The sequence below is a fragment of the Suricata suricatta genome, chromosome 2, assembly GCF_006229205.1.
Source record: "Suricata suricatta isolate VVHF042 chromosome 2, meerkat_22Aug2017_6uvM2_HiC, whole genome shotgun sequence".
NCBI classification, from domain to species: domain Eukaryota; kingdom Metazoa; phylum Chordata; class Mammalia; order Carnivora; family Herpestidae; genus Suricata; species Suricata suricatta.
The window spans coordinates 15,839,430-15,860,547 of record NC_043701.1 but is presented as its reverse complement, the minus strand read 5'-3'; the positions used below and the strand labels follow the sequence as shown (position 1 = coordinate 15,860,547).

At 41.6% G+C, this 21,118-nt stretch overlaps 1 protein-coding gene across 1 annotated transcript in view; it reads right to left on the bottom strand.

The window, feature by feature from the left end:
• Positions 1–21,118, bottom strand: part of DGKI (diacylglycerol kinase iota) — a 286,356-nt gene that overhangs the window by 63,510 nt on the left and 201,728 nt on the right. The window contains exons 23-26 of the mRNA XM_029922877.1: positions 19,790–19,859; positions 17,776–17,816; positions 16,716–16,843; positions 14,567–14,689 (exon numbers count right to left, since the gene is read on the bottom strand). Of these exons, the coding sequence (XP_029778737.1) occupies positions 14,567–14,689; positions 16,716–16,843; positions 17,776–17,816; positions 19,790–19,859 (362 nt within the window). The remainder of the gene's footprint in view (positions 1–14,566; positions 14,690–16,715; positions 16,844–17,775; positions 17,817–19,789; positions 19,860–21,118) is intronic.

Below are 21,118 nucleotides of genomic sequence, written 5' to 3'. Positions count from 1 at the left end.
GAGTGTTTCCAAGTAAAAGTCTGGAAACATGAAAATATACACAGCTATAACATTTTGGAATAAGTACTTTTATCAGATGAGTGCACGTACCTATCAAGAACCTGAAGGAATGAGGTATCAGGCGCACACTGGCTAGTTGCTACCATATTAAACAGCCCAGCTTCTAGACCCTGTTGTCCGTCACCAAGACACAAGGCATCTCTAAGAAAATCAAAGATAGTTATTTAGATTTCCTTCCATCAGCAAATTTTCCTTTAAGACCGCCAATCTTTCAAGAAGATCAATTACAAGGCTTAAAGACACTGAAAAATGTGCACAGTCTCCAACCAGCAACTTAACACATAAGAACCAAAGAGCCGAAGAGTAATATATTTATCAAGGCAAAAATCTTTAAGAAGTACTACACTTCTCTTGTGATGTTTTATTGTTTTTAATCAATAAACCTGGAACTGAGATGAGGAACAGCATGACTATTTCAGCCAGCAGGGTATGGTAGGATGCTTTGCAAGGCATCTTAGAGGAACACATTTTCTTGGCAATCTGCCTGAAATGCCCCAAGCCTGCAAGCTCATCCTAATACTAGATATTTTCATTTGAATATTACCGTCCTGACTCTCTTTTTTTTAAACCTCTGTACAGTATTTTCTTTTTCATCTCACGGCCTTAATCCAATAGCATCCATGGCTTTCCTACTTGGCCCTTTCTTAGAATGTCTGTGTCATTTCCCTCCTAGGAGGAGGGTAGCAGATCAACAGACGGTCCAGTTTAGATAAAGTTTCTCTTAAAGAAAAACAGGATGAATACTGGGGACTCATCTGCCTGGGTCCATTACCTTTTGGAGAGACTCATTCACAATTAAATGTCAATTTCCCCTCTCAGTGTCCCCAACCCATATACCCTCCCCTTAGCGTTTCTAAACCATCATCTGAGAGAGGCTAGGCTAAGGGAACGGGTTACTGCTTAGAGATTAAGTTGGAATAAACATATAGGACAGGTGTAAGAACCAAGGCTGAACAGACACAAAAGCCGAGATACATATTCTGGAAATACTGAGCAACAGAGTACTTCTCTCACTGTGGATGGAGGTGGGAAAATCGGAAATACTCACACCAACTCTTAGATCTGGCCGGAAGAGCCAGGGCCCTTTTATTTCCTGGCTACTACCCTGGAATTATAACAGAAAGCAAATGAGGTGGCAAAGTGAGCCAGAAGCTCTGCTCGCTCTCCAGCCCGCTTGGCCCACTGCAAATAAAGAATCCATTCCTCGGCTATGAAGTCCTCATGAGGAAGCAGCCCATGTCCACATACTGAAAGCAACTCTCTCTACGAGGATTTTATCAATGTTCCTTTTTCTGCCTGCCTTCCCTCTTTACCCTCCAGCTGTAGAGAGGAGAACCACAGCAAGAATACCACTTTCAATAAGCAAAGGTGACTATCCATCCTACTCAGGAAGGGGAGAGAAAATAGAAGACTGTGGTTTGCAGCTATTTAATTCTCAATTGCTTCCCCTCTCTACCTCATCATTCTACTTGTATTTCTCTTTCCTTCTCCCCCTCTCAGCCCCGACCGTCCTGGGACTCGCCTCATCCACCTTTCTCACACTTCGGTAGAATCTCATCTCTCTTTGACCCAGCCTCCCGTCGTGTGCTAAGTAATGCTGCTGTTCCAACTCCAGAACATCAGCAGCATTCAGATGTGGACAGAGTTCCCTGCACGGGACGCTGTTCCCTGCCTAAACGATTACTGCTGTGTATCTGTTAACAAAATCCCAAGAAGTAGCCCAAATAGAAGCTGGCTTCCCGGCTGGACATCCCTTCTGAATCCCACGTTTCAATAGTCAACACCACTGCTGCAGAAACACCATTTTATTTTTCCTTTGTTTTACTTGAAGTAATAATGATATACAAAGTCGATTTCTTTCCTGACACTGTTGGTAGACAAGTAATTTTTCATTTAAGTAAGCCAAAGGATGATTTAATGTGATTTGAAAGCATGGCTATAGATTATTATCTCTGGCAATAATTTTTCTCCCTGGAGATTCCCTCCAGGATGAGCACTGCCTAGATTATGTCCAGCCTATGACATCATTTTGAGAGCCTGAGCGAGAAATAGTGAGATCATAGATCTAGGTAACCGCCTCATGGCCATTACTGTAGCACCAAAGCATCCCTAAGTAGGTTAAACAGAACCAGAAATCCCTCAGCACTGAGCATCTCCATCAACCACACAATCCTCTCCTTGTTTGCTTTTCTTTCCTCTAATTATGAATATTGCTATTAAGACAATGAACAAAGCACATACAGTAAAAAAAAAAAAAAAAAAAAAAAAAAAAAAGAGCTACAGAGAATGGGAGCCAGAGAGATGAAAGTTACAGCGACCATACAAAGTAGCATTGAGATGAGAAAGACAAATACATTCTCTATTCAAGTGGCCACAAACCCATTCAGGGAAGGCCAAATAGCCTCAAAGGTAACATTCACCACAGAGAGAAGGACTGAGGACAGAGCAAAATCCAAGGAAGCAGAGAGAGATGAATAACTGTGTGGAGGTAAAGAAATAAGACCCAGAACTTAAATAATAAAGGGTGACTGGTAAGGTCTTCATTTGATGTAAATTTCCTTTTAATTTCCTTCAGGCTCCTAATTTCTTATTCTTTGAAGACTCTCCTACCCAACTATATACCTGATGATCCCCACGTGAGCAGTTCTTGAAATATCTTCTGTTTTTTTAAAGCTCCTGCATTTAGTTGGCATTTTTTTAAAAATACCACTGTTCTACCACAGGCTCGCACAATTTGATTTCTCTTATCCACCCTCCACAATCAGTTTGCTGGGCAGGAAGCCCTGGAAGTACCCTCTGAGCTTGAAATTATACTGCCACCTCATGTCCATCCCTAGGAACTGCAACAAAATGAGGGGAAAGGTGCTTTTGAAATCCACTGGTAAAGAGGAGGACACATGGGCAAAAGTGGGCCGTGGACAAAGGGAACAAACTGATGAAGGAGAGAGACGGGGTTGAAGAAACCAATACCGACAAAGTTCATTCAAGATGAGAACTTGACCATCGCCCTTTTTATTACCTAAACTATGAACATTCCTGGGAATCATTGTAGTGTTTTGAAGACATGAATCTAATTATGTATTTATTAGACACAGCGCAGTCGTGCAGTTACAAAAGATGTGATACTTCACTTAAGAAATCCGTTTTTGCAATCTAATTACCTCTTAATTCCTAAAAAGAAAAAAAGTGGGGGGAGGGGGAATAAAGGAATAGAAAAAGGCATGTTATTCTGAAATCAAACCGAGGGAGATACACCCGCAGAGAACCAGAAGGGAGTATGAGCAGGGAGAAACCTTTAGCAAGAGCCTCTGGCTCTCACTAGCCACTTGGGAAATGTTGACCAACAGGTCCTGTTGAGGCACGATCAATCAGGAGTTTTGTGAATGTGGATTTTTTTTAAAGTGTAAGTTGAAGTGAAGTTCTGGGCGCTGAAGGCAAATCACGTGAGTGCTACATTTAGTGGTGACGCAGAAAACTTATCCAGACGGCCATCTCACATATTACAATATTTAGGATATGCAATATCTACCTTGTGGGGCCAAAGCAACTGAGCAAAGGCTTATCCACAACTAATTTTATTTTTATTAAATAAGGACTTCTGGGGCTGTCTGGGTAGCTCAGTAGGTTAAGCATCTTACTCTTGATTTTGGCTCAGGTCATGACCTCACAGTTCCTAAGTTCGAACCCCACAGTGGGCTCCAAACTGACAGTGCAGAGCCTGCTTGGGACTTTCTCCCTCCCTCTCTCTCTCTCTCTCTCTCTCTCTCTCTCTCTTTCTCCCTGCCCCTCCCGTGCACTCTCTCTCTCTCAAAATAAATTGCTCAACTTAAAAAATATATGTAAGGATTTCTGAATCCAGCTTTAGAAACTGGAAGTCAAAAATGAGGCGGGGTTGGACACTGCTTTGGCACTTCTGCAGAGAACTAGGATGCATTCCAGAAGTTTTCCTATCAAATCTCCCACCCCACCCCTTCTCAGAAGAGGGGATTCGCGTTCAAGACGCTGGCGTGGGAGACAGGGTCTGAGGTGCATCTGTCCCCTCCCTGCGCTTCCGTGTCCAAGGGCAGACAGCTTCTAAGTCCTATATTAGAAACAGCCCAAACTCATCAACAAGCTCAATGAGAAAAGGACAAATTAATACAAATAAATTACAGTAATATTGAGAACAAGAAGTGAAAGTGGGCTCCACAGGCTCTCTCCTGGAGAAGAATTAATTCCATGTGTGAATATCCAGCACCGCTAGAAACTACACTCCATTCCAGGAGGTGTCGGAGATACAGAACTTACAACATCTTATCCCACTTTCAAGGAGACTCTAAGGGGTGTATGGAGTGAGACTAACATCAAAGAGAGAATTGGAGAAAACTGTAAAGCAATATTTGTTGTTAGTGTTCTTAGGCTTGATGATTAGCACATAACCGGAGAAGTTGGGAAAATGTGGTCGCTGTCTCCCTGAATCCCAAGCAAGTAGTTTTTCCACACTGGAGATTTGTCCTGTGCTGATCTTCTCAGGATTGTGGGTTCAGGGGTCCCCAGAGGTTCCTGAGAGAAGTTTCCCATACCTACCTTCGCATTTCTTTTTTTGAAAAAATTTTAAGGCTTATGTATTTTTGAGAGAGAGAGACAGCGAGGGGCAGAGCATGAGCAGGGAAGGGGCAGAGAGAGAGGGAGAGGGAGACACAGAATCTGAAGCAGGCTCCAGGCTCCAAGCTGCAAGCACAGAGCCTGACGCAGGGCTCAAACCCGAAAACTGTGAGAAAATGACCTGAGCTGAAGTCGGATGCTCAGCCGACTGAGCCCCCCAGGCGCCCCCCCCACCCCACATTTCTAAAAGCAAGAAAGACGCCCCTTCCCACCCTGACCCCACACCTGCACATATGGAGCAATTCCTAGTATCAATATCCCTCCAACATGAGATTCGTGCACAAATATTTTTGGGAGGATTTCAAACCTATCACCCATACTTTAAATCAATGTAATCAAATTCTTCATCTAAGGCAGACGCACTGAGAAAAGAAGAGTGTGGGTGGTGGTTTGAGAAAGGAGCAAAAGGAGGAACAGGCTATCTTGGAGGGAAGTTCAGAGGAGGCAGCTGAAACCTTAGAACAGACTCTTGAACACGGAAAGCCCTGAACGTGGAAGGAGCAGGACCGATGGGAAGAGGAGAGAAAAGGCAGGACTGGAGGCCCGCCAGGACCGGCCTGCTCTCCGCGGCACCCACCTCCCCGCTGTGTCCCCAGGGGCTCTGTGCACCTACCTCCCCCCTGTGTCCCCAGGGCTCTGCCCCTCTGTGTGCAGGTGCAGAGGAGGAGAAGAGGCAGCCGGTACTGAGCTGATTCCTCAGAGACAGAGGAATGAGTGGGGATGAGGGCAGCCTTTGAAGGGTGAGTCCCGGGACCCATGGCCAGGACAGGCCCCTTACATGCAGAAACATCTCATGTCACAGGGAGGTGTCCCAACACCGTATTCAGGAAAAACTACGGCCTCTTCTCTCTACTCTGTTAAAATTAAAAACAAATGTTTGGCTCAGGTCCCGTTGGGCGCCCTTACTTATAAAATGATAACCTGTGGGAAAGAGAAGCTGCGTCCCATCTTCCCTCCTCCTGCCAGAACCTGCTGTAGATCGCTGAGGACACGGTGCATGTCCCAAGGACAAGGACTCTGCAGGGTGGGACCCTCTGGGAATGGCGTGACCTAAGACCCAACTCCGGATTTTGCACTCTTTTAGGAAGGGAGGAAAGATCATTGATCTTTCAGTCCCCAGAAACTGCATGTTTGCAGGACAGCATGGACATTTTCCCAGCAGGCTCTGGGAGATGATTCTTAACCATTCTTGACTAAACTTTCATCCTGATGTTTCAAAAACCTGGGCCCTTACAGAGAGACATGCCATCATTTTGTAGGACTAACATTTAACATCCCCTACACCTTTTTTTGTTCGTTTGTTTGGATCCACTTGACATACCCTAGAACCCTACTCTACCAAGACCTTAAAGAAGATCCAGTGTCTGGTTCAGACAAGAAAGGACCAAAACAAAAATGTGCAAAAACGACTGCATAGTGAGCCGGCCACCTGCACATGGTTCCCCCAGGGGACACAAGACACGAGTGAGAGGAGATCCCTGCTGCACCCAGGTCTCCATTTCGGGCACAGCCCCTGAGAACAAGAAACATTCCCCTCCTCCAGTGCTTTACCGATGCGTGCCCTCACTCCTGAGCACAGAGGGAGATGGGGTGACCTTCCCAGTTTCAGAACGGCACTTACGTGCTTGTCACAAGGGACTCTGTCACCTTTCCTCAATGCCCTAAAGCAGAAGGAGTTGTTAGAAGGAGAGAGAAATCTCCTTTGTTTTGTTTTTAAGGAAGACTGAGGATTTCCTGAGTGGCCCTTTCTACCGTTCTCTGCTTGTTAAGGGAACTCCAGAACGTGCTTTCCTTCTGCACATATTGCCTCCCTATTTCCCCAGCTCCGGCTTTGTCCTGTCTCTTCTGTTTGGAAATCCTTAGGAAATCCCAGGATTCTCCTCCATTCATGAAACTTCAATGGTTTATGGTTTCCCACTTGCCAACTTTCTTCCCCTCCATCCAAAGAACATCCAAAACCTCTTCAGACACTCAACTTTACTGATGTAACCCAAAAAATCCAGAGATCAAACACGGGGGACATGCTGGCCCCTCAGTGCGCAGAGTTCTAGATAGGATTCTTTCCCTCTATCCCCTCCCCCCCCTCACCTTCATGCCCATCAACAGCCTACAATTCTCTATATTCCCCATCATTGCCTTTCTCACTTCTAGAACAGTAACCTCTCTCTGAGTCAGGGATTCAATAGGTCTTTATTACTTTGGGTCAAAGAGCCTAACAAAAATGTTTAACATTTAATGTATCATTTTCTTACAACTGTTAGGCAGAACCAGGTTTGCTGCGGTATTATAAATAGATATCCCTTTTTAGGTGGGAGAGAGTACCTTCTCTCCAACACCCCACATTCCTCCATTCAGCCCCGAAGTCTGTCTTCCTGGATGCCTGCTCGATCAGGAATGGTGCAAAGTGCTGTAAATACAGAGAGAGCAATACATTTTGTCCATCCGAAGGGCTCACGTGCTTTAAAAAAAGATCCAAGCAACTTCCCTTCATGCACCGTGTTCCTCAAGTGTGCGGAGGTAAAACCACCACTTTTTTTTTTACAAATGAAAAGAGAGAGCCACTTAAAGTGGCATTTCTTCATGTTGCAATCACTGACCAAACGTCAACTCAAAATGGAAGGGTAGAATTTCTTGGCATCCTTTTACATAGAGCGGAGGTTTAATATTAGAGCTTGTTTACCTCAGCAACTTTTTTTTTTCTACAATGTTGGTCAGAATGAAATCTGATGTAGAAAGGGTTCTATTCTGGCTCTGCCACTAACTGAACTTGAAAATGGAACTCCCTATCTGACAAAAGATTTAGGGCCTCTGTATGCATAACTATTTGAGCAATTCTATATAGAACAGAGCAAAATTTCTTATTAAATATTTGGCATACACAGAGGAACAGAGTACTAATGTTCTTGGCTAAACAGGGAGGTTAGCTGGAGGTAAGACAGGGAGAAAAAGAAGAAAGGAAGATGTATGTCAGATAAACTGCAGTTTTTCCAGCCTCAGTGGTTAGGCAGGGAGAACAAGATTTAGTCCAGTCAAAGGTGAGTAGGATGGGAAACCAACTATCTTAGTGAGACAGACGCAAGGGACTGTGTCTCCATCCAGACAGCACTGATTTCATCTCTCAGATAGATTCCAGCCAAACCCACATCCCACTAAGAAGATTAATTTTCTCCCTCTTATCTGATTGCGATGCAGAAAGAATATTTCCACAACCCAATCACCGCCCAATGGTCCGTCCTGTTGAGAACTTGGAGCTGTGGCAATAAGCTCAATTATCCGTCTTATTGGAGTCAGGACATCACCTAATGCTCCCAAAGAAACTGGGTACAGGAAATAGTTGAGGATGAGATGGGGGTGATGCTCTTACTCCTGTGTTCAGAACTTGAGAGTTTTTGGAGGGGGGAGGTTTCAGGGTTATCTCGGTGATTCAGAATTTTAGACTGCATGAAAGAGCCAACTTTTAAAGTATGAATAGGGGTTCCAGACATCCCGAAACAACGTGCTAGTTGACCAACTTCTTCAAGCACATGTCAGGTAGAGTGACGCTAAACTATCGCCAAGTACATTCAATTATTTGAGGAACATTTCTGGTTTTATAATGATGAAAAGCAGCTATTTATCCACTCATGTACAAAGGTTAAGGGAAATAAACATGAAGCCCTCTTAAAAAAAGCCTCTTTCCTTTGAGGCTAACATTTTAATTATTTAAATATTTATTCTTTTCATATAAAACTAAAAAGATGAAATCTGGAGGGAGCAGCAAATACTATTCCTCTTGTTTCTATCCATAAAGCATTTAGCAGACGGAAGTATAGTTACCAGTCTGTGTAATATTTCCCCCTTTGAATATTAGCTCTTCAAAGCCAATAATAATTTTTGAATTTAGTTTTATATATTGAGTGCCTAGGTGTGTATGAGTATAAACAGTGTCTACCTACGAGGTGCTCAATATTTATTTGCTCAATAAGTGAATGACTAACTAAATGGCCCAACCTGTTTCTTAGAATCCCAGTGAAAATCAAGTAATCAGACCAGACACATCATAGTTCAATTTTTGATAACATTATCTCTTATTAGAGACAGAAATATATATACTGCCCATCATAAAAATCCATTCGCCCTGCTTAGCAGATCAGCTAACAGATAACCTGCCTAGACACGGATGACTGGACCGAATGTTTGCCTTGCGGTGGTTCACTGCACTCTTCTGCCCTTGACTTAGTCCCGTGGCAGGATATTCTATTTTTATCCGTGTGACCTTTATCTTAGTTCTTTCAGATTTAGGATTTGGAGATACTAAGAAAAAGTGCATCTCTTTCAGTCAGTTTTGAGGGGTTTCGCATAAATCAAAATAAACATAAGAACTAAAAAAAATTATTCTTTTTTTAAAGTTCATTTATTTATTTTGAGAGAGAGTGTATATGTGAGTGGAGGAGGGGCAGAGAGACAGAGAAGGAGAAAGCCCAATGTGGGGTCAACTGCATGATTGTGAGATCATGACCTGAGCCAAAATTGGGGATGCTAAACTGACTCAGCCATCTGGGGTCCCTAGGAAAGATTATTCTTATTCAGAAACTAAATACCTCCCAAGCCCTTTACCTATTTTCCCTTAACCCATCTGGCTCAGGTTAAGTCTGTCCTTCTCAAAAAATAACTTATTGGGAATATACTAGAGTTTTCATTCAGGGCTTTTGTTTTCTTTCTTTCTTTCTTTTTTTTTAAGACTCATAGATCCTGAAGTTGGGAAAGCGTTCCTTAGGACTGAGATTCTGTTTGCTAAAATTTCAGTTAATTCCTTCCTTACAACTCTTCTGCCAAAATGAAATATAGCCTTGTCACTAATTGTGGTGGTATAATTAATGATGAGACCAAATCGTGTTATTTTAAGTAGAATTTTCTTAGACACTGAAAACATTTTTTGAATTTAAAAACAAATTCAATACGGTTCAAGAAATAATAGTGTGGGTAAATCACCTCTCACCAACTTATCTCAACATTGGTTCTTAAAGATTGTTTTTTACTGTGTTCATAGGTTTTGAAGACCCTGTATGTGCTATATGCACTTCTTTGAAATGATAGTCTCCCCTAAGGCACCTGTGTATGAGTGAACTACACACACACACACACACCTTTAAAAATTTATAAAATGTTTTTAAATGGAATTATAATATAAATGTAACCAGTTCCAGTAATAATAAAAATCTAGTTCATTCTATTTGTCCATTCCATCTCATTCTCCCTGAAGTAGGTGGGAGGTGGATGGATCTTAGAAACCAAAGTTAAAACTATGAGACAACTCTAAGGAGATCAGGGTGGGGTGGGGGGTTGGGCCATTTGGAAGGTGGAGGGGAAGGGTCACCTACCTTGAGCAGGTGTGGACTGGGTGCCCCTGAGCAAGAAGGAGCTGGGAGAGTCCTGTAGTTACATTCCTTCCAGATTCCCGGATTTATTATTTATAAAGTCAGTCTTCTCAGAAAATTGTCTCTTCTCTACCTTTTTTAAAGAATCTATATTTTAGGGGCACCTGGGTGGTTCAGTCAGTTAAGCATCTAACTTGAGCTCAGGTCACAGTCTCATGGTCCGTGAGTTCGAGCCCCATGTCGGGCTCTGTGCTGACAGCTCAGAGCCTGAAGCCTCTTTCGTAAAGGCCTCTCTCTGCCCCTTCCCGCTCATGCTCTGTCTCTCTCTGTCTCTCAAAAAATAAATAAACATTAAAATTTTATTTATTTTTTAAAATGTTTTTAAATTATTTTTGAGAGACAGCATGATCAAGGGAGGGTCAGAGAGAGAACGAGATAAAGAACCTGAAGCAGGCTCCAGGCTCTGAGCTAGCTGTCAGCACAGAGCCTGATGCAGGGCCCGAACCCACGAATGTGAGATCATGACCTGCGCTGAAGCAGGACGCTCAACTGACTGAGCCACCCAGGCGACCCTCAAATTTTTTTAAAAAAAGAATCAATATCTTAACACTTTTGTCTTGGTTAATCACTTCTTTGTTTTATTCTCCTTGTCATTGATTTTTGTCTTTATTATTATTATTATTCCCTCTTGTTTCTTTGTTTTCTATCCTGGGATTCTTATTCCAGCTTATCAAACTGAATGCTTTATTTGTATGAATCATTTTTCCTTTGATAAGTAAATCTGGAGTCCTAAACCATTTAGTGACTAAGGCTTTAGTTGTTCCTGCAAACTCTTGATAGATAGTGTTCTCAGTTCTGAGAATTTTAAATTTCCCTTTTGATTTTTTTATATAGTGGGTTATTTAATACTGTGAACACGATGTTAGATTTGGACTTTTCCTAGCTCCGAGCTGACTGGGGCTTCAGCGCTGAAAGCAACCTATGTCAGTTGTACCCAAAACATTACAATAATTCCTCGGGCCTTTTTTTTTTTTTTTTACATATTTTTAAAAACTATTCCTCATGGGAACATCAAGCGAAGTTATAACTGCATATGCACATATGCCCTGCAACATTGGACACATGCAGCAGGACAGTCCCTGCCTTGTTTAAATAATAGATTATTAGAAATCACTATCAAAGTGGAGAAATAAGTTATGGTATATTCATGATGCAATATTCTATACTAAATCTAGTTTACTAAAAACCACATACATCAAAATGAATAAATTTTAAAAATAGGATGTTGAATGAAATGGGAAGTGTGAAAAATGTATGTGTTATAAAATATAGCTGATGACAAGTGAAAAGATAATACAAACAAAAAAGTTCATAGAACAATATATGTCTTAATGCGACCGCATACTGCCTGTGGACTGAAAGACCTAATGAAAATAATAACATACAACAACGTAATACTTCAGGCTGTTTGGAACGTGAGTGTCTCGTATGTAATTTTTATACTTATTTAGATTGAGGCAAATGTAACATATATATAATTATTTTTTAAATATAAATCTGTCATTTTTAAAAGCAATAAAACTGGGGCGCCTGGGTGGCTCAGTCAGTTAGGCATCTGACCTTGGCTCAGGTCATGATCTCACCGTTCATGAATTCTGTCCTGACAGCTCAGAGCCTGGAGCCTGTTTCAGATTCTGTGTTTCTGTCTCTGTCTGCCCCTCCCCTGCTTGCACTCTCTCTGTCTCTCTCTCTCTCTCAAAAATATATAAACCATTAAAAAAATTTTTTTAAATAAGAATCTCCTTACATTAAATAAATAAATAAAAGCAATAAAACGTTTTAAAATTCATTCTCAATCATATTTACTTCTGGGTTAATTTCGGCTAAATATGTAATAATAATAATAGATAAAATGAAAAACTCTATATAGGGAGACTACATATGCATACATATATATATATACATATATATATGTAAACCCTTCTTGGGCCATGGGGCTCTGGGCACAACACCTCTGCACCTGCCCCTAGGAAAGATAGTACAGTACGGTCAGATAAAGCATGAAGTCAGAAGTCAAGCCAACCTGACTTAAACCACGATTTCTATTCAATTTCCATACTCAACGGACGGAGCCATTCCGGTGCCCCACTAAGATGAATATTTTAATCTCCATAAGCCTCAATTTACTTATCTGTTAAGCAATGGCAAGATATAAAAGTCATTAAAAGAACTAAAGATAGGGGCCTCTGGGTGGCTAAGTCCCTGAGCATCTGACACTTGATTTCGGCTCAGGTCATGATCTCAGGGTTCATGAGATAGAGCCCCGCACTGGGCTCTGCACTGACAGCGTAGAGCCTGTTTGGGATTCTCTCTCTACCTGTCTCTGCCCTTCCCCAGCATGTGCTGTCTCTCTCAAAATAAATAAACTTTAAAAAAAAGAATTAAAGATAATTTAGCTATGGCACAAAGCAAGTAGGAGACATTCTATCAATACTGGCTATAGTAACATAATTGAATTCTTCTATAACTGCAATTATACTTCTCATCAGAGATGATCTATGAAGGAAATAAAGAGATGTTCTTCCTAAGGAATTAATGGACACAATAATAACAAAAAATTTAAAGAATGAATAGGCAAAATCAGGTAGGGTACAGTATTTACCGTTTTTTTTTCCTAGTGATTTGAAACAACCATTTTGCTATGCTCCTATATTCTATGAGTCAGAAACTCAGACAGAATGCAGGAGTGATGACTTGTCTCACTAGAGGTTCAGCTAGACAGACTCAAAGGCTAGGGGTGAGTGTTTGAATATAAATTTTGTTTTCTAGGTGATTTTGCAGAAAAAAATTTTAAAAAACAGTTAACTGCTCTAGTGCCCTGGAGAGCTAAGGTTGTATAAATGACCAGGACAAATGACAGTGGCCAAGTGAAGATCGATAAAAAATTAAAAGAAATCTCTGAGAAGATAACATAACCCAAATAAAGAATAAGAATTGACTTTTACATAGGGTTTTAAGACCTTGGCTATGCTATAAAGTGGTACATTTATTTGTGATTTGGGAAGAATATTTACTACCTTAGGAACAATCACTTCACATATCATGATACATACTTTAGTACACTCCAGATAGAAAAATCAGGGAATAGGAAACCAGAATGAGCTCATACCCTTTTGGAAACAGCCTGTATATAAGAACAACTACAATATTCATCTGGTTTGTCGAGGCATAGTTTCTATTTCTGTGGCTAAATAACCTCTCATTTTCAAATAAATCAGCCCACAGCTAGATGGCCACGTTTTCTCCATCAATGGGTAGCTGACTCAATGTGGTTCATAAGCCTCAATTCCATATAAAAAAGAAATGGAAAAACACCCTGAGTTGTAAGCAACTAAAATGCAATGAAAACCCAACTGTATAGTTTGATTAAAAAGGAAAATCCATAGTAATTCATTTTTTCCTTTTACTCTTCACACAGCAAAAGACGTAGTACAGAGAGCGATGAAAACAAAGTCGCCTTTTGTCCCTGGTATGTCTGAGTAGAACCTTCACCAATGAAGTTAATTAGTTCCAGATTTCGCACTTTTCTCCCCCCATTTCATACCAAAATGGCTGTGATCTTCCTTCAGAAAGAGTCCCTCTTCAGTTAACCCTACACTTGCTTCTAAGAATCTTTCTTTATTTTGTAAAAATGTTTGTAAGACTACCTGGTAACAGGCCACTGTCCCTATTCAGTTAGGGCCTTGGATACGATTGGAAGCCAGCCTGATCATGAGCTGCAACAAGCTCACATAACCCCTGCGGTGGGGTGATTGGCCTGAAGGGTGAACTACCGTGTCCGTTAATCTCTTCAGCAAGGAGGTAGGACAGGGAGGAAAGATTCCCCAGACATAAACGTGCCAACACAGTTGCAAAACTCCCAACGGTCACCCTACTTTCTCACCATGATCAGATCCCTCATCTATGAACAAATGCTGCATCATTTTCCCTGAGACTCTGAAACCACAACCTTGAGCAGCCCCACATCGGCCAACTCAGCCGCCTGGCTACTCTACACAGAGCATACATCCAGAGGCTCGGGACTGGAGACCAACAAAAAGAGTTATAACAGCAAGTGGAAACGTTCACACACATGAAAAAAAGTATCCGCCACTGCCAATCGATTCATGATCTCTCTCACGCATGTCTTCGCGAGGTGGCAAACATAGGGACATCTAGTAAACACTGGTGTGCAATAAAGCAAATGCCGGTGAGCTTCAAAGTATTTATAGGTACACATGCCAGGCCTCCGTGTGGCTCAGGAGCTACAGAAACAGGAAGGAAGCTCCATCAGGACCTTGGGGTGGGAAAAGTCAGCAAAGTGACTAAAGGTGGAAACACTGGTTGGCACAGGAGACAGAAGGAGCATCCTCGAAAAGAGAACCCTTGTCACTGTTGAGACAGCCAGCAATCCCTCCCAGCAGTCACAGGGATGCGCGGGGAAAGAAAGGAGAGAGCGCCCTTACTGTAGCACGCGGGAGTGGCTGAGGTCCCTCAAGTCTGAGTCTTCATAATGCGGAGTTATCATTCCCAGCCCGCTGTCGCTCAGCATGCGTTTCCGCAGGGCAGGGTTCCACCAGTCTGCCATTCTGGGAGAAAGAAAGGCACCAGGCATTTAGGCATTCAAAGTCAGCCACGGGATTCGCTCTGCTCTTCTCAAGATGATTCTCCTCTAAACGGGGGAGGGGGGGGGATGGGAGCTTCATCTTGATTGGGTATTTCCTAGTTACTTCTTCACATTTATTATTTAATTTTATCAAGGTCGTCATGAACTATTCTGTAAGTTTCCACCCTCTTTACAGATGGGAAAATTGCATTTCAAGAATAAGGACTTTTAAATGTGATGGAAAGTAAGAAATAATGGAGCCTGATGTAGAAATGCAAATTAGGAAATAACAAAGTGCATCCTCTTTCACAGCTTTCCCGTCTTAGTTCATTTCCAGAGGGGCAACACTGATTCAAGTCCTGGTAGATCTTCAGGCTACGTTGTTTTTTGGAGCCAAGGCTGGGAAGTCCAGGCCAGGACTAAGCCATCTCTTTTGGCCACTACTTGACATTGAGAGAATGACTGAGAGGGCAAAGACCAGGGTGGACATGGCAGAACTGGTCCACTCTTTACCAGATTGAAGACTGCAGCGTAGATCAGGATGGATGCATGGGAAGACACCTAGACTCTAGTGCCCACTACTACTGCAGGAGGACCCAGCTTCTCACCACTTGCTTTCCCCAAAGCTGAAAGGCTGGATTTACAGCACATGCACTGTGAAGATGGCCTTCTCCACCACCTTGTGGGACACCCAGGGATGTCTATCTGATATCACTAACTCTGGCTTCCTAAACACAGCTATAAACCTGCCCTCTCCTGCCACTTCTGTCTTCTCTTGACTTGATACATCCCACTCACATTAGCTGGATCTCAAAGAGTGGAAGATACAGAAATAACAGCAAGAGTCAAATAAATGAGTGCATACACCCGCACAACGTGTGCACACAACATGCAAATGCTATTTGAGTGCATGTGTGTATGCTTTCTAGGGAAATCCTTATTTTAACTATTTGGCCTCCATGTACCAGCAAGTTGTTGAAGTTCATTAGACTTTGCAAGGGCAGGGATTTCCAAATTTTTATTTCTGCACTGTTGTTTCCTAAGTGCTTATATGAGTACCCAGCACACAAAGAGCTCTATATCAATATTTTGGAATTGCTGAAATAACCTAGAAATATTAATTATATTTTGGTAGTTCAACATTGTGATTAAATGCATGCACTTTAGCATGAAACCTGTGACCAAATCTCAAACGTGCCATTTACTTTCTGGGGAGTCCTGGCAAAGTTACAAAAACCCTCTAAGCCTCAGTTTGGTTACCTGTGGATTTAGGATAATAATAGTACCAGATCTGCAGGGCATTATGACATGATGGTGATGATGATGATGATCATTTCAATAACATCATATTTAATGAGTGTCCACCAAGTTTCAAGAACTATCCTAAATACTTGGCATGTCTCAATTCATTTACTTTTTAAACAGTTCTATGAGCAGGTTTTATTTCCATTTTACAGACCAGGAAATAAGCACAGAGTCCTTCTGATGCTTAGGTGGTGGTAGGGATATAAGAAAGGCACTGAGGACAGCATGTGGCTCATAATAAGTGCCTGATACATCATAGTTACTGTTATATAATCTATATGTCTCAAGGTGCCTAGATATACCCAAAAGGGGGGGGGAGGAAGAAGTGGTGGGGGAGAAAAATAATAGTCAAACCACCTGTGTGTCCATTTTTATTTGCATAATACAAGCATTATAGATGACATGCACAAACGCAAATACTACTACTTCATAGTTTGGTAAGAAGTGTGGATGTGGTGAGTAAAGAAAGCTCAAAGATGGCGCAAATTGTGATGGGCAAGGGTAGTTCTCCATAGCTGTACATAATACAGACATATAGGGGCACCAGCGATGCTACACTCTAATGAGACACAACAAGAAAATTTGTATTCTAAAATAGTGTGAGGTCATTAGAAATGTCAAGGGCAAAGCCAGGTCAGACACGGAGGCCACACTGTAGCCAGCCTCACTCCACCACCATGTCACCAAAGAAGAAGCATACTCACCCTGAGGCTTGCTCCACCACCAGGTCAGGCATTCCGGGAGGCGTCCCCGCCTGCTGTGACAATACCATATCTGGGTCCAGAATAAAAATCTCATCTTGGGAAATCTCCATCACAAAGTGCAAATGTTCCTAGACAAGAAAAAAGAAGGCTGTCAGATGACTGACAGGATGTCAAATCTATCATCTGATACGTAACATAACAAGGCATTCTTGGTCTTGAGGGATAATGAAAGTCTACGACCTATCCAAAGAGCACAGTGTAATTTCAGAGGCCCAGGCAGTGGACATTCATCCCTAAAGCAACACTGTAGCAAGAGGCTGGTGAGGCCAACCGTCCAATCGCTCTTGGTTTGGGGCTCCTACTTGACCAGGATCTTGCCGGGTGTAACCAAAGATGGTCATGCCTCTCCTTCCCAAATATCGTCACAGAAGCCACACCTCACACGTGCAGCCTGGTCCAGCACGAGCTGTGCCCTAAGCTGGACTTGGATCCCCAGGGCCTGTCCAAAGCCAAGTGGCATCATTAACAACTAATTTTGTCACTGGATTCCTGACTGTATTTTCTTCTTCTTCTTCTTCTTTTATTTTTTCAGGAGAATTTGGACAGTGGGAAAAATTCAGGGCATAAGCATCTTTGGGCATAAGCATTTTTTTTTTCCTCATTACAGATATGGGAAGTGATGAGTTGCAACTAGTAGCATGAATATACATTTGAGGTGTCAAACTTGCTAAGCAAAACAAATTTAAAAAGCCACAAAATTGGGCTAAGAAGTAGTGAAAGCAGCGGTGTGAGAGAAAATTTGGAGTACAGGCTGGCGATAATATCTACAAGCCTCGTTAGTTTCTGTACCCGTGTGCAAGGTCAAGCAACATCCTCTTGAGTCCACAAATCACAAAATGTGTGAAGACAAACAAAAAAGCTCATAGCTTGGTCTATGAGTACCAGTCCAGCATTTGTAAATGTTTTAGTGTTCATTCAAAAAAAAGCTAAGATTAGCCACCAATAAAGTATATTTATTTGGGAATTTTTCACTTTCACAAATAGGCTCAAGAAAGCTTACCTGAGATCTGTCTATTCGGTAAAAGCGATCAGCAGAAGTTGCTAGAAAAGAAATGCATACAGCATTCAGAGTCCTGTGATCCGGCATCAGATGTACAACCTGCTCTCCTTTCTGCCACTCAAAATCTTCACATTCCAGACATTCCAGACCACTAGCCAGTTCCTAAGTCTATTTAGAAACCTTAGGATTTCTATGTCTCTGCTACTGCTATGCCCCTGCTTAGAAAGCCCTTCCCCACTATGCCTCCCCCACCCCCAATCTTACTTGTCTCTTAAGGACAAACTTAAGTGCCTCCTCTGTGAAACATTCCTCAGTCCCATTCTCCCTACCCCAGACAGAATTCTTTTCTCCTGCCTTTATACATATTTACATTTTGTTTACACTTCTTAAACTATCTTCACAGATAACTCTGAGAGATCTGCCTCTTGAAAGATCTGTATTTCATTGACTTTTTTTTATGTCTCCAGAATTAGCACACGACCTTAAACAGAGTTAAGACTCAGTATGTATTCATTAGGTAAATGAAATTAGGGGGAAAAATGTTTAATAGTCAGACTTTCCAAGGAAGTGATTCTCATTTTGGGGAAAAAAAAAAAAGCTGGAAGATGTAAAGCCAGGGACCACATCTGGTATTAAAGGATTCATTTCACTTCAAGACTGAGTCCCTGAGCCATGTCTTAAGAAAGCCAAACCAGTGAAAATAATTGTTTAACCATTCCTTAAAGGGACTGGGCTACATCTGTGGTTTGAGGAGAAAAAATTGCAAACTTTGGGTTTCTAGAAACTATTCTGATTATTCTTAATACTCAAAAGAATTGTGTTCCTCTTCTAAATCTATCTAACAGATTCTAAATATTATAAATAGATTTTCTACAAGGTACATAGCACTAGAGGGAATAACTTAAAAATGCAAATAATCATTCAAAAATCATAAATATTTAATGAGTAGCTTCTCTCCAAAGGAAATGAGCTAAGAAATGAGACAATCATGGTGCCTGCCCGCTAAGAGCAATAGAGGAGTAAAATCTATCTGAGAAGGACTTACTCTACTTTGTTCTTTGTAACCGTAAGTGCCATCACTTTTTAAAGGATTTTTATCTATAGAGCTTAACTAATATCTGGGTTAACACTATCACCTGCACTTGTAATTTTATCTAAGATCGTATATGAAATACACTGTATATAGAACAATTCATATCATTTTCAAAATTTTCTCAAATATAAGTTGTTTCTCTGTGGATTCAGGAAAAACAAATGATTATGCTTCTCATCACAAGGAAAGAAAGGAGCTGGAGAAAAAGTAGTATAAATTATCTTCAGAGGCAGCTGACAAGCTATTAATGAAAACCTATGTCATGATTCACATGGGTTGGATCTGACATAAATATAAGTGCTCATCTTCTTAGTGCTGTTCAAGCACTCACACATCTTGTCACACTCTTGTCCACATTTATATCCTCTCAGATGCATAAACAGATCAACTAAAGAAATGGACCCACTAACTGATCAGAAAATAACTAAAATATTATGCATTCAATACGTCATGCTCAGAGGCACAGATCTGAATGCAACTGAGAATTTAGAAATTTTCGTAAAAATGTATACATCTTACTGAAATGATGGCTAATGAAAATATATGAATGTTCCACAATAAGCAAACAACAGAGGAATCAGTCCCCATCCCCTGTGATCCATCTACCATCCTGAATCTAAGATAAGCACTCAATATGTTTTAGGAAAAGGGCAGGGTTGGGGGGAGCACTGAAAGGGAAATCTGATGCTGTGAAATTCAGCTCAAGCTAACCAACTTTCTTTGAGAAAAATGACTTCAGGAAAGTGTGTGACAATGTCAGCAAGTCCACACAATTTGAGATGCAAAGGCCAATCATGTGGAGCCATGTGAAGGGTTTCTGAATAAGCTCTTGGAAAACTGGGGTCCATTTACTCTACCTGTCAGTGCATTGTCCTGCTGTTTCCACAGTCCTACCACTCCATGCAATATAGAAACACTCACCATCTAGAAAGCACCACCGTGGAGAGAGTCTCTGAGCTGAGAGCGCCCTGGGGAAGGAGGTTTCGTGGTCCTGGAAAGAGACACATACATCCTCCTGACTCCATTTGAATGACCTGAGGGATTTAACCTCACTGTATCACATGGACTATGTATAAGAGTGAGCATGCTTTCCTAAACCAAGTACTGGTGAGAGACCAAATCATATTTTTACTAGAAAGAGAAGCCCTGCTTTGAAATAAATGACTTCACGTAGAGCCTTTTGCAACAACTCCCACATACAACATCCAGGAAGAGGTGCCTGGATGGGTCAGTCAGTTAAGCGTCCGACTTCAGCTTAGGTCATGATCATATGGTTTGTGGGTTTGAGCTCCATGTTGGGGCTAGCAGCTCAGAGCCTGGAGCCTGCTTTGGATTTGGATTCTCTCTCTCTCTCTCTCTCTCTCTCTCTCTCTCTCTCTCTCTGCCTCTTCCCAACTCATGCTCTGTCTCTGTCTCTCATTCTCTTTCTCAAAAATAAACATCAAAAAAATTTTTTTAAACATGCAGGAAGTTTTCAACTGTTATGTTAAGCATCCATAAATGAAATAACTGGGGACATTTACTTCCTTCAGGGAATCTCTTTCCCTTTGTAAAGCTGAGGAACCAGTGGCAGTTGGCCGCCATTGACACCAGGGTTATACATGGAAGTATACGACACTTGCACAAAATGGGAAAGAACTGAGCCTCATCTACTGGCCAAATGGACTTGTAGCATCTAAGAAATGCAAGACCATCCATATGCGGAATCAAACCTCCTTGGAACTAGAGTAGCATCTATTACACAGGACAATTTGCATGAAAGCAAAGGAAATCAACTTCATATGTGGAGGCCATTATTACCTCAGCCTTATCCCATTGAACCTGACCGCAGAGTAGTGGACAAGGAGGAAGACCCTTCTACCAGGCTGGCTGATGACAAGATCATCTGTCCAACACTGACTTGGTCAGTGATGAACTCATCCACCTTAGCATTCTCTAGCTTTCTCACTTCTAAGATGCCTGGTCCTCTCTCCCTCTCATGTGTGGCCTCAAGGCCATCTGATAACCACCATATTCTTTCCTCTAGGCTTAGATAAAATGATTTCTTTCCTGTTCAAAATGAACTACTTCATCGAATCTCCATATTACCTTCTTCTTTCCTTTAAACTTTATTTCTGTATTCTTACTGAAAATTCATTAATTTTTCTGCTTTCAATGGTTCCCTCTCTCCAAAACAAATCCCCCTTAGCTGATCCTGTTACATCTTCTGAAAATTAACCTTTCCTTCCTTGCCCTGCCAAACTGACTCAT